A 16,572-nucleotide genomic window follows, 5' to 3' on the forward strand; every position below is an offset into this window, starting at 1 on the left:
TCTATTCATTATCTGTACTACACATACAATTCGTTATATCATAAGTTGTTTTTTCGCTTCAGTGTCACTTTTAAAGGTTATTATACCGTTGCTTATCTTTAGAGCAGAGAGGAAGTTCTGAGTTCAGGTCCACTTTAAATAGTAGTGTGATGTCCCCCCGCCAGGCAATGCAAATGACAGTCTAAAGGGGAACACAACCTCACATAGAGTAACAGACATGATGATGTAGTAAGAACAGGATAAGAGCATCTTCCATGAGGAAATAGGATTAATTACAACCATAAAACTTTTTTTTTTTTAAAGTAGCCAAGTTTATTGAAGAAGTAAGGCAAATACACATTAGTGAGAGAGAACAACAAAGTGTCAGATGATACATTAGAGGCCTGGAATAGGCACATCAGGATACATATAAACGTCAAGCACTTGGCCTACTTTTAGATATATAAAAAAGCCATAAACAGTAACAGTTGCCTTAGAGGATACAAAATAACCAGCAGTAATATGAAGGAGCTCGGACGTCAGCTGGAGATTAATAACAGTGATGGGTACTCAGTATAGGGGATATATTATAACTTAGTGTGTGGGGAATTTATCCAGGTAGAGCAGATTTGGTCACATTAGATTGGGTACCTCTGCTGTGATATACTGCCTTGTGGAGGGGGAAGCATCCGATTCACAGACCTGACCCACTCAGTGCACGATGGCGCTGTGGTAAGTCTCCAACACTTGCTGAGGAGTTAGCGAGCTATGTGACGCGTCTCTATAGCAAACTGTATCAGGAATTTTCCAGTAAAGGATTCAGGAAATATATAGAGAAGGCACACCTCTGGGGCAGCCCATATAGTCATTATGGAAATAGATGACTTGCACCCAATATGTGAGTCAGTCATAGCTCACACGTGTACACAGCTGTGACGGTACAGTCAGCACTGTGACACGAACAGCTACATTTCCAGCCAGCGGTTCCAGTGTCTCTGCCTCCAACTACAAGCTTCCTTCCTGGGGGGAAAAGAAGCTGCAACCAACCTGGTCCCTGGTCAGAAGGGGACATAAGCCTGCTTGCTGATAACTCCAGTATGGGCTTGTCAGCTACATCTTCAGGTGAGATCTGTCTATGACCGTCTAGCTTTCTTCCCATTTCAAGTTGTCTGAGTGCACTCTTTGTTTTCTCCCTACCCCGTCCTCTGCAAACCTCCTCACAAGCGCTTGTGGAAGAATGTGTCTGTTCACGCTCCCGTCCATGAACAAGTGTGGCTGCACTGGTGAGAAGCTCTATTACTGCACTGAGTGTGGGAAATGTTATGGTGGTAAGTGTTATTTTCCAATATTTCTTTTATTTCTTGCTAGACGCACCTGGCAGCATATTATACAGATCCCGGGGCTCTTTCATGCTACTCAGTGCAATGGTTTATAAAGTATTAAAGCGGAACTGAACAAGCCTGTTATTGGCCGCTGCACTCCACTCTCCATACTCCCTACTTCAGTTTTCTTGAGGAGATGGAGAGCAGTATGCTGCGGCCAGTTCAGGCTCACTAAAGGGGGAAGTTATGTTTCACTGATTCTTACTTATCATCTGTGTGAGATCTCATGTCTGAGAAGATGAGATTTCTGTACAAAACATTTCCCACACTCAGCACATGAATAAGGCTTCTCTCCAGTGTGAGATCTCTCATGGATGACAAGGTTTGATTTCCGTACAAAACATTTCCCACACTCAGCACATGAATAGGGCTTCTCTCCAGTGTGAGATCTCTCATGGATGTCAAGATGTGATTTCTGTACATAACATTTCCCATACTCAGCACATGAATAGGGCTTCTCTCCTGTGTGAGATCTCTCATGTATGACAAGCTCTGATGTCTGTACAAAACATTTCCCACACTCAGCACATGAATATGGCTTCTCTCCAGTGTGAAATCTTTCATGTATAACAAGACTTGATTTGTTTACAAAACATTTCCCACACTCACCACATGAATAGGGCTTCTCTCCAGTGTGAGATCTCTCATGACTAACACGTTTTGATTTCCGTACAAAACATTTTCCACACTCAGCACATGAATAAGGTTTCTCTCCAGTGTGAGATTTCTCATGTATGACAAGACTTGATTTCCATGCAAAACATTTCCCACATGCAGCACATGAATAGGGCTTCTCTCCAGTGTGAGATCTCTCATGGATGACAAGCACTGATTTCTGTACAAAACATTTCCCACACTCAGCACATGAATAGGGCTTATCACCAGTGTGAATTCTCTTGTGTATGCCAAGACTTGATTTATTCACAAAACATTTCCCACATATGGAACAGGAATGAGACCCTCCAGCAGAGGGAGAGCGGTGCTGGGTATGAGGCCCCTCAGGATCATACAGGTGAGGGGGGTCTGGGGGAATATTTGGGGTAACCAGGATATCTGCAGGAGACTCTTGTCCAGTGACATCATCATCCGTTGTACAGTCTGTGGATACAGAGAGTCGAGTCTCTGAGAGGTTCCTGATGCCGGGACTCTGTGCTGCAAATAGAGAAACATCATCACTTCCTGTTAGATAATTCTGAGGGGAGGAACAATTATCATTAGGGATGGTCAGTGAGCTGCTGATAATTCCAAGTTGAGGCAAAGTTTGTGCAGGCTGGAAATGGACCAGATGCAGCAGCTGCATAGCTTTGCATAAAATTAGCATACAGTTTGCACCATCTCAGAGTTATTGGCATGTCACTGACCATCACAAGTTATCAGCCTGACTGAGAACTGCAGAAAGTGGAGCTCATTACAGGCGGCCAATCACATGACTACAACTTTGGCTTGCATGAAAATTTTATGTAGCTGGGAGTTCAGCCAATCAAATGCATTTCCTGACCAATCTGATTATCTGCATACAATCTGCATTATATTTGCATACACATCAGAGTTATTTGCATCTCACTGACCCCTCCCACACCTAAAGCATTGGGCATACATTGAGCAGCATTGAATGTAGAGCTTGATGAGACAGTGGAAGCAATGTGTTACTCCTGTGACAACAGACCTATATGTACTTATAGCAAGAGATCTGTGTTATGTTTGTAGAGCAATGTGGTGTCACTTCCACATTCTTATTACCGCTGTGTCCTCGTGTCACTCATATGCCCCGTGTAATGTACATGTTTCTCTTTCTCATTCCCAATTGTGCAAAATAACCACTTGAGGACCAGAGGTTTATACCCCCTAGTGACCAGGCCATTGTTTACAATTCGGCACTTCACAACTCTAACGGTTTATTGTTCGGTCATACACCTTAGCACCCAAATTAATTTTACCTCCTTTTCTTCCCACAAATAGAGTTTTCTTTTGGTGTTATCTGATTGCTGTTGCAATTTATTTTTTTATATTCATAAAAAAAAGGAGCAAAATGTTTGCATTTTTTTTCTTTCCTTCCCCCCTCCCCAAATTGGCCCTACACTAAGATACATACACTACACTGTACATATATAGACATAAGGAGTTTGTGCTCGTGTGAGCTACTGTCACATCTCGCTCCTCGTGAGATGATGGCATATGGCGGCGCTAAAAACAACAGAGCCACTCTGCAGCCGCCAATAAAGGTTAGGCGGTCGCAGGGTGGTTAAGAAACTGTGACTAGGGATGGTTTGAAATGTCTATCGGAACGCTGGTTTCCAAAACATAAATGCAGCAATGTCAGAATGGCGCATTACCGCAACTCGGAAATGTCACCCAATCACTGAGCTCAGAAGCATCGGACCAATCAGAGATTGGTCCAATACTTCCGAGTATTTCCCAGTCCTGTGATTGGACTAAAATTTCTGAAAATTACCATTGAAAAAAAAAAACACAGGGTCATTTCAGTCCAATCAGTGTACTGCGGTTTGCATGCAGAAATGTGCAAGTTATGCGCACATCCACAATAATAGCTTACATTAAATATAGCAGAATTAACCGGCCAATCAAATTCTCTACCAATCCGGAGCAATTATAGGCCCTAGCAACCAGATCCTAGCTACCTATCACAGGCTATCCCTCCCCTCTTGTATATAAGAGAGGTGAGACTGTCGGCCATTTTGTGGGTTCAGTGAGGAGGAGGATATTGAGGGAGACAGTGTGCTGCATTGTGCTGCAGAGAATCAGTTGTGTGTGCATTGAGTTGTGTGACAGAATCTGGTGAGTTGTGAGATAGTGAGATAGTGAGGAGTGAGTATATAGACAGACACTAGTGAGTGCATTTGTCTCTGTTCTGTTACTGATTTTACTAATGATCAGCTCCCTCTCTCTAACCATAACTTGCTAAACTTCTCTCTCTCCTCCTCTTTCCCTACCACCCTGGCACAAGCACACTCACATACTTGCAGAAATTATCACAATCTAGACATGTAACCTGTCTCTGATGCCCTGGCACCTCTCCTCACACAATCCTCCACTGACCCAGACTCAGCAGCTACACATCTAGACATGCAACCTGTCTCTGATGCCCTGGCACCTCTCCTCACACAATACTCCACTGACCCAGACTCTGCAGCTACACATCTAGACATGCAATCTGTCTCTGATGCCCTGGCACCTCCCCTCACACAATCCTCCACTGACACAGACTCAGCAGCTACACATCTAGACATGCAACCTGTCTCTGATGCCCTGGCACCTCTCCTCACACAATCCTCCACTGACCCAGACTCAGCAGCTACACATCTAGACATGCAACCTGTCTCTGATGCCCTGGCACCTCTCCTCACACAATCCTCCACTGACCCAGACTCAGCAGCTACACATCTAGACATGCAACCTGTCTCTGATGCCCTGGCACCTCTCCTCACACAATACTCCACTGACCCAGACTCAGCAGCTACACATCTAGACATGCAACCTGTCTCTGATGCCCTGGCACCTCTCCTCACACAATACTCCACTGACCCAGACTCAGCAGCTACACATCTAGACATGCAACCTGTCTCTGATGCCCTGGCACCTCTCCTCACACAATCCTCCACTGACCCAGACTCAGCAGCTACACATCTAGACATGCAACCTGTCTCTGATGCCCTGGCACCTCTCCTCACACAATCCTCCACTGACCCAGACTCAGCAGCTACACATCTAGACATGCAACCTGTCTCTGATGCCCTGGCACCTCTCCTCACACAATCCTTCACTGACCCAGACTCAGCAGCTACACATCTAGACATGCAACCTGTCTCTGATGCCCTGGCACCTCTCCTCACACAATCCTTCACTGATCCAGACTCAGCAGCTACACATCTAGACATGCAACCTGTCTCTGATGCCCTGGCACCTCTCCTCACACAATCCTCCACTGACCCAGACTCAGCAGCTACACATCTAGACATGCAACCTGTCTCTGATGGCACCTCTCCTCACACAATCCTCAACTGACCCAGACTCAGCAGCTACACATCTAGACATGCAACCTGTCTCTGATGTCCTGGCACCTCTCCTCACACAATCCTCCACTGACCCAGACTCTGCTGCTACACACTACAACAGCTCCATCACAGAAGTTATGGATGACTTCACCCCTCCTACCAATGTCCGCCCTCATCGGGTCATTCGCCAACCCTGGCTGACCATAGCTACTAAACAGTTGAAAAAATCCTCTAAAGTAGCTGAACAGCATTGGAGGAAAAGAAACACAAGTGAGGACTTCATCTCATTCAAAAAGCAGAGTTAGTACCTGCTAACGATGTTTTGAACAATCCTTCAGGGTAAGGTGAGTCGCCCCTCCCAGACGCAGAAACAGGCAGCACTTCCCCTATAAAACATTGTAACAGTTAGTCCACCCTCAGTACGTTTAGACAAGTACCGACAGGTGAACAACCAACTAACCCACACAAAGTGCCATTATCCGACAAAGACAAAACACCCGGGTGGGATCGTTGCCCTGAAGGATTGTTCAAAACAGCGTTAGCAGGTACTAACTCTGCTTTTTTCCCACAATCCTTCAGGGCAAGGTGAGACGATTAACAAGTAATACAACCTCAGGGTGGGACCACTGCTTGGAGAATCTTCCTTCCAAACGCTTGGTCGTGAGCCGATAATGCATCCACTCGATAATGGCGAATGAATGTAGAAAAGGTCGACCACGTCGCCGCCTTACAGATTTGCTCAGGAGAAGCTCCTGCCCTATTTGCCCATGAAGCTGCCATGGCCCTTGTAGAATGAGCCTTAAAAGAAGCTGGAGGATCTACTTTCATTACTCTAAAAGACTCAATAATAGCTGACCTGATCCAATTTGCAATTGTAGATTTAGATGCAGCCTGCCCTGCATTCTTGCCTGCAAATAATAAAAATAATGAATCTGATTTCCTAAACCTAGCCGTCCTGGCTAAATATTCCAACACTGACCTTCTAACATCCAATGTGTGAAATACTCTTTCCTTCTCACAACTTGGATCTACACAAAATGTAGGTAAGACTATATCTTGTGATCTATGAAATTTAGACATCACCTTTGGACAGAATTTCGGGTCAGTCTGTAGCACCAACCTATCCTGAAAGTCCTGAAAATATGGATTTTTAACTGATAAGGCCTGCAATTTGCTTACCCTTCTTGCTGAAGTTATTGCAATTAAGAACACTACTTTAAGCATGAGATTCTTAAGGGAACATTCTGTCAATGGCTCAAACGGCCCTCTAGACAATCCCTGCAACACTATGGATAAATCCCATGGAGTACATATGGTCTAAAAACCGGAGATTTCCTTGATACAGCCTTCATGAATCTTAAAATTAGAGGAGATGAAGAAATCGGAAGACCCGAAGAGACGACAGAGCTGCCATCTGAACTTTTAATGTACTGACCGATAACTTCTTATCCCATCCATCCTGGAGAAAATCCAAGACTGCTGGGATAGATAGATTATTAAACTTTGACTTTCGCAACCAAAGGTGAAAAGTCTTCCAGTATTTTAAATAGATCTTTCTTGTAACATCTTTACGACTTTCGATCAATGTCAGAGCTGCTTTATTGGACACTCCTAATCCCCTTAACCAGTCTAATTCAGGATCCAAGCTGCCAGATTCAGGCGCTCTGGATGCGGATGCCACAGGTTCCCCTGAACTAGCAGATCCGGTATGAGAGGAAGCATCCAAGGCTCCTCGATTGTAAATGACTTCATCATTGCAAACCAGCTCCTCCTGGGCCAGCGAGGCGCAATCAGAATCATGCGTCCTCTCAGATCCCTCCATTTCATGAGGACAGCCGGGATCAGATTTAGAGGTGGAAACACATACATCAAATGAAAATCCCATTGGTGATTGAACGCATTTACTCCAATCGCATCGTCTCTCGGGTTCAAAGAATAATACCTTTGTACCTGAGCATTCTCTTGTGTTGCCAACAGATCCGCTGATGGTGTTCCCCATTTCTCCGCAATCTGTAAAAATATTTTCTTGTTTAAGGACCATTCTGAAGTCCGAATTGCATTTCTGCTTAATTTGTCTGCGTCTATGTTCAATGTGCCCTTGAGATGGACTGCTCTCAAGGACAACACATTCCTTTCTGCCCAAAATGAAATCTCTTCCACTTCTTCCTGCAATAACAGGGATCTCGTGCCTCCCTGTTTGTTTAAGAACGCCACCGTTGTTATATTGTCTGACTGAACCAGGACGTGTGATTGACCCAGAATGGTCTTCGCTTGAATCAAGGCCAATTTCACAGCTCTCAATTCTCTCCAATTCGAAGACATTTGGGACTCTGTTTTTGACCATTTGCCCTGGAAGGCCAAACTCACCTTGCCCTGAAGGATTGTGGGGAAAAAAAGCCAATTGTTCCAGTGGGGGGTCTTCTCGCCATCACCCTGATCATTAGCTCCCTCCACAGATTTTCAATTGGATTCAAGTTAAGACTCTGTCTGGGCCACTCCAAAACGTTAATGTTGTTGTCTGCTAACCATGTCTTCACCACTTTTGCTGTGTGTCATACTTAAATGTCCACTGGTGGCCAAGGCCAAGTTTCTCTGCAGACTGCCTGATGTTGTCGTTGAGAATTCTCATGTATTGCTCTCTTTTCATGGTGTCGTTTACTGTGATTAGGTTCCCTGGCCCATTGGCTGAAAAACACCCATAAAGCATTAGGTTCTCACCACCATGTTTGACAGTGGGGATAATGTTCTTTGGGTTGAAGGTTTTTTTTGTTTTTTGTTTCTTTTTACAAATGAAGGAAACATCATTGTGACCAAACAATAACATTTTTGTTTCATCTGACCATAACACAGAAAGTCCAGAAGTCTTCTTCTTTGTCCATATGAGCATTTGCTAAGACCAAGCAAGCTTTTGTGTGCCTTATATGGAGAAGTGACGTCCTCCTTGGTCTGCAGCTGTGGAATCCAGCAGTGTACAGTGTCCGTTGGATTGTCTGCCTCGAGACATTGACACCAGCAGAGCCCAAATTCCTCATGATGGCCTTGTTGGTGATCCTTGGATTCTTTTCACGGAACATCTTGTATTTTTAATAATACTTTGCACTGTGGCCACTGAAACTTTCAAAACATTTAGAAATGGTCTTGTAGCCCTTTCCTGAGCAGCCACAAAGCACAGCCGCAGGTCCTCACTGAGCTCCTTTGTCTTAGCCATGACTGTCTACAAACCAACTGCAGAGAGCTGCTGTTTTTTACTTGCTGGATTGATGAAAACAGCTGTTCCATATTAATCAGGGTAATTAGGATGCTTTAGAAAAGCTTGGACTATTTGGAATGGTATAGAACTTTGGATTTTCCCACAGACTGTGACAGTTTGTGAAGGGTATGAATAATTTTAGACTGGACACTTTTTGTTTAAATGTAAAAAAAAAAAAGCTGAATTTTTTTCCCACAATGCTTCTTGTACATCGTCTTATTATCTTTTGGGAGACACCTATGTCATTTCCCGTCAAAAAATTACTTGCTGGTTGAATCAAAGTAACTGTAAGTGAAAATTTCCCAGGGGTATGAATAATTATGGACAGCACTGTATATGCACTGGGCATTGAAAGGAGATACATTTATCACTTACCAATGCTCATCCCAGTAATAATGTCCTCTTCACTAGTCCTTATCATGCCACTCTCCTCCATAGACTGCTGATCACTCCTCATATAGGTCTCTCCTCCTTCCTCTTTAATTGTCCTCATTATGCCACCCTGCTCCATACACTGCTGATCACTCCTCACATAGGTCTCTCCTTCTTCTTTAATGGTCCCCATCATGCCACCCTCCTCCATACACTGCTGATCACTCCTCACATAGGTCTCTTCTTTTTCCTCTTTAATTGTGCTCATCATGACACCCTCCTCCACAGAATGATTATCACCCGTCACACAGGTCTTTTGTTCTTTGAGCTCAGATCTTAGCTCTAAAAAAAATAAATTAAAGCAGTGAAATATTAGAAAATATTAGAAAGCAGTAAAATATTAAAATCAGAGCACAGAAATAAACATCATTTGCTAGGGGGTGATAATATCCCATAAGCTGTGGTATCTGCACATTCAGTACCACAGTCCTCTCTCCCGGTGTGCCTTGCTCATCATCTGGTGCTTCTCTCCTCCTCTCCATGCACACATTCCTGGGAGGTTACAGCAGTGCCGGCAGCAGTAGATGGATGAGGATGTGAAGAGAGAACAGCTGGAGATATAGGATAAGAGATAGAGATAAGGTAACACAGAGAGTGTGCATACGTGTGAGGCACCAGCTGGAGGTGGGAGCTGCTCCACGAGGATCTTATGGGCTCAGTATTCCATGGCATACAAGATCAGCCAATCAGAGCTCCGCACTATTCACAGATTATATTATTCTCTATGTCTCCCTCCCTAAGGGGCAATTATGTAAACTAACCCCCCACATAGATACTTTGTATCATTCTCAGGAATAAAGGCAGACTACCCTAACAATAAAACTACTACTCCCTGCAAGCTCTCTCTATAAAGATGCATGCGCCTGGATTCCTGTTCACACCCTTCCTATCACTAAACATTCACCCTTTTCCTCAGTATAGAATTCAGACATCTCTCATCTGTAGATAGTCCTTTTCACTCCAGCCATTGATAACAGAGTGATGGAGCTCAAGGGGTGGTCTGACTTGTCAGCATCTGGAAGACCCGGGAAGCCATCATAAAGGGGGTAAGAGGCACCCGGGAGTGTCTAAAACTGAGTTGAAAACAAATAAAAGAGAAAAGGGGGAGGTGGCTTACCTCAATAATGCCAAATTCCTTTATATAAATATTAATTTTTAATAAGCACAGGCAACATGTATTTTGTGTCTCTGCCCACTTCCTCAGGCCAAATAAAGTGCTGAAGGGTTTCAAATGCCAGGTGCATCAAGTAGTCTTCCTCCCCAAGTTAGATATCCAGATTTGCCTCCAGTTTTAAGCAGTCTCTCTCCCCAAGCTGACTAGGCAGAAGTAAAAGATAAAGAAGACAAACACTTATACAGCGCTTTTCTCCTGGCGGACTCAAAGCGCCAGAGCTGCAGCCACTAGGACGCGCTCTATAGGCCGTAGCAGTGTTAGGGAGACTTGCCTAAGGTCTCCTGCTGAATAGGTGCTGGCTTACTGAACAGGCAGAGCCGAGATTTGAACCCTGATCTCCCGTGTCAGAGGCACAGCCCTTAACCATTACACTATCCAGCCAGCCCCACTATCCAGTACCCCCAGTAGTAGGCAGCCCACCCTCCCCATTAGAGATACCTGGATGTACCCCATATATAAGGCATCTCCCCTCCCCAGGTTACATGTACCCCCAGTATTAGGCATCCTCCCTTCGAGGATAGGCAGATGTACCCCCAGTATTAGGATACCCTCCTCCCAGGCTAGATAGCCAGACGTACCGCAAGTATAGATTTCTAAATATACCCCCAGTATAAAGCAGTCTCTCTTCCTAGGACAGGCAAGTGTGCCCCAATATTCAGCAGCCCCTCTCCCCAAGTTAGATAGGCAGATGCACCCCCAGTATGAGGCAGCTTGCTCCCCAATATAGACTGCCAGATGTATGCCCAGTATTAAGCAGCCTCCCTTCCCAGGATGGGCAGATGTAACCCCAGTATTAGGTAGTCTCCCAAACATGCAGAGTCGTAACTCTAAACTGTTCGGGGAGGGGTGGGGGGCACAGGCACACCCTCAGGGCTGCACTCCCAGAGACTGGCGCCCCGGGCCTCTGCCCTGACGACTACCCAAGTTTAGTATTACCCCAGGAGGGAGTTAAATACTGGGGGGGGGGGGTGGAATGATAGGGGATATGGCTACAGTGCATGGTTATATGGCAATGCTGGAGGCAGAGGAGGGTATACGGGGAAATGCCAGCACCAGAGGAACATGGCTATATTCTGTATATATAGGGGCGTAACAATAGGGGCTGCAAGCCATACAGCCTTGTTTTAGGGGACAGGAGGGGTCGCAGCATTAGCATCAATCAGTAGCAGCTGCGGTCGGCAGCAACACATACAGTGTTCTCCCCAGAATTTTTTTCCAGCTGGGTGGCATGAAAAAGTAGCCAACCGTGGGAATGCAGGGCCAATGCAGCTCTGCTTACAGCATAGGAGAAGAATGAGGAGGAAACAAGCTGATGTCAGCTTGTGGAGCTGGCTAAAAGAGCCTGGAGAGAACACTGAGCCTCCATGTGACTGTCAGTTCCGGTGTGCTTAAAGAAATGATCCATCTGTCTTAAAGTGAACGTGACAAGCCAAAATCTGGAAAAAGTACATCACTTTCAGGTAGAAAACCTCTACTCAATCCACTGCTCTGTACAACAAATGCTAGAAGCTCTGGCATAGAACTGTTAAAAAACTGGGGTGCATAGCTTAATTATCAACGGTACCTAAAATCACCAGTTTTGAAATGCTTGTGCAGTGCCCAGACTCACCACTGCACCTATTAGTTACAACACTTTGTGTAGGCGTTGGGGCTGCACATGCACAGTTCACAATGTGGAGCAAAAACTGGCTCTACCCACTGTCATCCATGTACAACTGCCTATTCTAAAAGTCTTTTTCAGGATTATTTGCTGCTTATACAAAGTTTCTGAGTCTTATGAGGGGTAAGGAGGTATTCCTAGTACACACCATACAATTTTCTGTAAGATTTTCTGTTATGCTGGGTTTATACCATACAATTTTCTGTTATGCTGGGCATACACGGCGGTGTATTTTCTTATCAAGAGAGCCGCTGATGGCTCAATTGATAATTTCCGACGTGTCCGATCACCGCTTGGATCGATTCCCGGCTCGATCCCCACCGGCGGACAATGGGCAAAAACAAAGCGCAGATAAGGAAGTGCCCGCGGGGATGAGCGGGAATCGATCCACGCACCGCTGGCTCTATACCGGTGCATTATCGCGCCGTGTATGCCCAGCATTAAGGTAGCCATACACTGGTCGATTTGCCATCAGATTCGACCAACAGATAGATCCCTCTCTGATCGAATCTGATCAGAGAGGGATCGTATGGCTACCTTTACTGCAAACAGATTGTGAACCGATTTCAGCCTGAAACCGTTCACAATCTGTTGTGGTGGTGGTGGTGCTGCCGCCGCCGCTCCCCATGCCTGCATACATGACCTGCTCCGCCGGCACGACTCCAGTCCCCAGGTCTCTGCTGCTCTGTGTCTGCGCTGGTCTCCAGGTCCAGCATGCTTTACTTCTTCCTGCCCGGCAGGAAGTTTAAGCAGTAGAGCGCGGACACGGAGCAGCGGTGACCGGGGGGAGTCGCACCGGCGGAGCTGGTAATGTATTGCCGCTCTATTGCGTCAGTCGTCGGGCACTCGAACGCCGCTAGTGACGCGCTCCCTACCCACGGGCGATCGACGGTAATTTTCCGCACGGAGCGATCGACGGGATCGGACGAAATGGATCGAAATTCGGCGTGTAGAGTGAACGATTGGCAGCAGATTCGATCCCAGTGATCGAATCTGCTGTCGAAACGGCGGAAAATCGGGCCAGTGTATGGCCAGCTTAAGATTTAGCTGCCAGATAGATAAAGTTCAACATGATGGAAATGTATCTATCTTACGATCTATTTCCCGAGCAATTAGGCATTGTTGTTTAGGAGATAAACAGAAGACAATGCACCAGAGATAATTATCATTCTCTACAGAAAATAATCTAATTATGCATTCTAAAGCCCAATCTACACGATACCATTCTTAGTACGATTCGATTACGATTCTATATACAATTTGATTAAATCCGACATGTCCGATCGGGATTCGATTCGATTCAGTTTGATTTGCCATTGCAAAACAATGGCAAAACGAATTACATCAAATCCCGATCGGACATGTCGGATTTAATCAGATCGTAAATAGAATCGTAATCGAATCGCACAAAGAATCGTATCTTGTAGATGGGGCTTTACAGAATATCTAACAGAAAAATCTAACAGAAGAATCTAATGCTGGGAATACACGGGTCGATCCAGCGGCCGATTAGCCGCCGATCGACTCCCTCCGCGTCCGCATGGATCGATTACCGCCTGTCCACCGGCAGGGATCGAGCGGGCGGGGGTCGAGCAGCGTGATCGGACCAGCTGAATATTATCAGCTAGCCGGATCAGCTGCTCGATACACGGTGCAGAAACGTACCGTGTATTCCCAGCATAACAGAAAATTGTATGGTGTAAACCCAGCATTAGATTTACCTGCCAGATAGACAATATCCAACATGTTGGAAATGATCTATCTAACCATCTATCTGCCGAGCAATTAGGCATTGTTCTACTCAGCAGGAGATCACCAGAAGACAATGTGTGCTCTGTTCTCCAGGTAGGCCCGTTCTCTGCTAGTGGAATGATTGCCAGCACTTCCCACTCCTCTCTACCGTGTTCTAAACAGAAGTGCCGTATTTCACTGAGACGGTTTGCAATTACAGATACACATTCAGTGGGGAGGGAGAGATAATTGACTTCATGACGCAACTGTGAGAAGGAAAGGTGGCACTGAATTACTAATTACAAAGTCAAAGAGCCTTATGCTGGGAATACACGGTGAGTTTCCGTGCCTCGATTCTGCCGCCCGATCGATTCCCCGCTCGACCCCGTGGGTGATTCTCTTATCTTCTGCTCGTTTTCCTTATCTTTTTCCATTGTACCCCCTGCGGTATCGAACGCAGAATCGATCAGGCGGGTGATCGGACATGTCGGAAATTATCAATCGAGCCATACCGTGTAGTATTCCCAGCATTAGATTGTCCAGGCCTGCCTTAGCCACACAGGCTCCAGCGTCCCTTCTCTGTACTCGAGCGGACAAATGGCTTGCTCGTTCCTGGAGGCGCACTCTGCAGTCAGTAGTACAGAATGGTCCCGCCTATTGCTATGCCGAGCCAATGACTGTACCAGCCTGCCGGAAAGCACAAGATCTCGTACACAGAAGAGAGAGCCCAGGGTGTGTTGCAGCCGGACAGGAGCTTCGTGGGAGGCGCCGAGGGACAGAGCGAAAAAGACGCCTCAGGCGTAAGATTAACTCCCCCTCGCCCACCCGCACAGGTGATGTAATTAGCGGGATGAAAGAACACCTATTAGGATTTCATTCAAATTAGTTATTTGAGCATGCCTGGCTGCGACCTCTCCTGCCCCCCAAAACGGCCTTGAGCTGGCCCCCATCCAAAGTTTTACAGGGGGCCCGGTGTTTTCTAGTTACGACCCTGAGTATAGATATCTTCTCTTGTCTCTGTTATGTGACTGAACTAAGTAATTACTAGCAAGGTGAGATGCAAACCCATAATCTATGTAGGGGAGCAATAGAAAGCTGTCACAGCAGTTATATATAAGTCTCATCAAGGGGGATGATCAGGATAGTGACAGGTGTACTATGTCCTCCTCTGTAACAAAGCATGCCCACCCCAAACCTCTGCTCTGCTCCATATATAACAAGATTCACACAATTACCTCTTCCAGCCGCGTGTTCTCTCACCTCCTGCAACTTCTCTTCCTGCTGTTACATCATTTCCCTTCTTTGGGTAAATATAATCCTTTCTGTGCCTTCCACGTGGTAGAGGCGAGATCGACATCTTGTGGTGAATAAGCTAACTGCAAGCTCTTTTTGTGGAATCACGTGCAGTCAGCCTTTGATTCAATAATTACTTAACTTATGACTTAACTCAGACATGTGTAGGAGGCCCCTAAAATGCCAGGGCAGTATAGGAACCCCACAAGTGACCCCATTTTAGAAAGAAGACACCCCAAGGTAGTCCGTTAGGCATATGTTGAGTTCATAGAAGATAATAATTTTTGTCACAAGTAAGTGGAAAATGACACTTTGTGAAAAAAAAAACAATAAAAATCAATTTCCGCTAACTTGTGACAAGGAATAAAATCTTCTATGAACTCACCATACTCCTAATGGAATACCTTGGGGTGTCTTCTTTCTAAAATGGGGTCACTTGTGGGGTTCATATACTGCCCTGGCAGTTTAGGGGCCCTAAAGCGTGAGGAGTAGTGTAGAAACTAAATGCCTCAAAATGACCTGTGAAATCCTAAAGGTACTCATAGGACATTGGGCCCCTTAGCACACCTAGGCTGCAAAACAGTGTCACACATGTGGTATCACCGTACTCAGGAGAAGTAGTATAATGTGTTTCGGGGTGTATTTTTACACATACAGATGCTGGGTGGGAGAAATATCTCTGTAAATGGACAATTGTGTGTGAAAAAAATAAAAAAAAAATCTAATTTACAGAGATATTTCTCCCACCCAGCATGGGTATGTGTAAAAATACACCCCAAAACACATTATACTATTTCTCTAGAGTACGGCGATACCACATGTGACCCCTTTTTGCAGCCTAGGTGAGCTAAGGGGTCCAAAGTCCTATGAGCACCTTTAGGCTTTACAGGGGTGCTTACAATTTAGCACCCACAAAATGCCAGGGCAGTAAACACCCCACAAATGACCCCATTTTGGAAAGTAGACACCCCAAAGTATTCAGAGAGGGGCATGGTGAGTCCGTGGCAGATTTTTTTTTTTTGTCACAAGTTAGTAGAAATGGAACCTTTTTTTTTTCCTTCAAAGTGTCATTTTCCGCTAAATTGTGACAAAAAATAAAATCTTCTATGAACTCACCATGCCTGTTAGTGAATACTTTGGGATGTCTTCTTTCCAAAATGGGGTCATTTGAGGGGTATTTACACTATCCTGGAATTTTAGAACCTCATGAAACATGACAGGTGTTCAGAAAAGTCAGAGATGCTTCAAAATGGGAAAATTCACTTTTGGCACCATAGTTTGTAAACGCTATAACTTTTACCCAAACCAATAAATATACACTTATTGGATATTTTTTTTATCAAAGACATGTAGCACAATAAATTTGGACAAAAATGCATATAGAAATTTTACTTTATGTGAAAAATGTCAACACAGAAAGTAAAAAAAAAATCATTTTTTTGACACAAATTCATGTCTTTTTTGATGAATATAATAAAAACTAAAAATCACAGCAGCTATCAAAGAGCACCAAAATAAAGCTGTATTAGTGACAAGAAAAGGAGGAAAAATTAATTTAGGTGGTAGGTTGTATGACCGAGCAATAAACCGTGAAAGCTGCAGTGGTCTGAATGGAAAAAAAGGCTCTAGTCCTTAAGGGGTGAAAAGACTGTGGTCCT

At 45.0% G+C, this 16,572-nt stretch overlaps 1 protein-coding gene and 1 pseudogene across 1 annotated transcript; both read right to left on the bottom strand.

Moving 5' to 3' along the window:
- The window catches only part of LOC137524107 (zinc finger protein 850-like), a 197,625-nt pseudogene that overhangs the window by 19,374 nt on the left and 161,679 nt on the right, over nt 1-16,572 (bottom strand).
- Nucleotides 368-14,894, bottom strand: LOC137524106 (zinc finger protein 300-like). The gene is made up of 3 exons (XM_068243616.1): nt 14,857-14,894; nt 9,000-9,338; nt 368-2,513 (listed from the first exon to the last, which is right to left on the bottom strand). The coding sequence occupies exons 2-3, from the start codon at nt 9,265-9,267 to the stop codon at nt 1,570-1,572; spliced, it is 1,212 nt and encodes a 403-aa protein (XP_068099717.1). The 5' UTR covers nt 9,268-9,338; nt 14,857-14,894; the 3' UTR covers nt 368-1,569.

Source organism: Hyperolius riggenbachi, chromosome 7 (assembly GCF_040937935.1).
Source record: "Hyperolius riggenbachi isolate aHypRig1 chromosome 7, aHypRig1.pri, whole genome shotgun sequence".
Classification (NCBI taxonomy): Eukaryota; Metazoa; Chordata; class Amphibia; order Anura; family Hyperoliidae; genus Hyperolius; species Hyperolius riggenbachi.

Coding starts and splice junctions, on each gene's coding strand:
- LOC137524106 (XM_068243616.1), bottom strand. CDS start 9,267: ATGATGAGCACAATTAAAGAGGAAAAAGAAGAGACCTATGTGAGGAGT. Junction 2,514..8,999: donor TATTACTGGGATGAGCATTG/GTAAGTGATAAA, acceptor CTCTATTTGCAG/CACAGAGTCCCGGCATCAGG.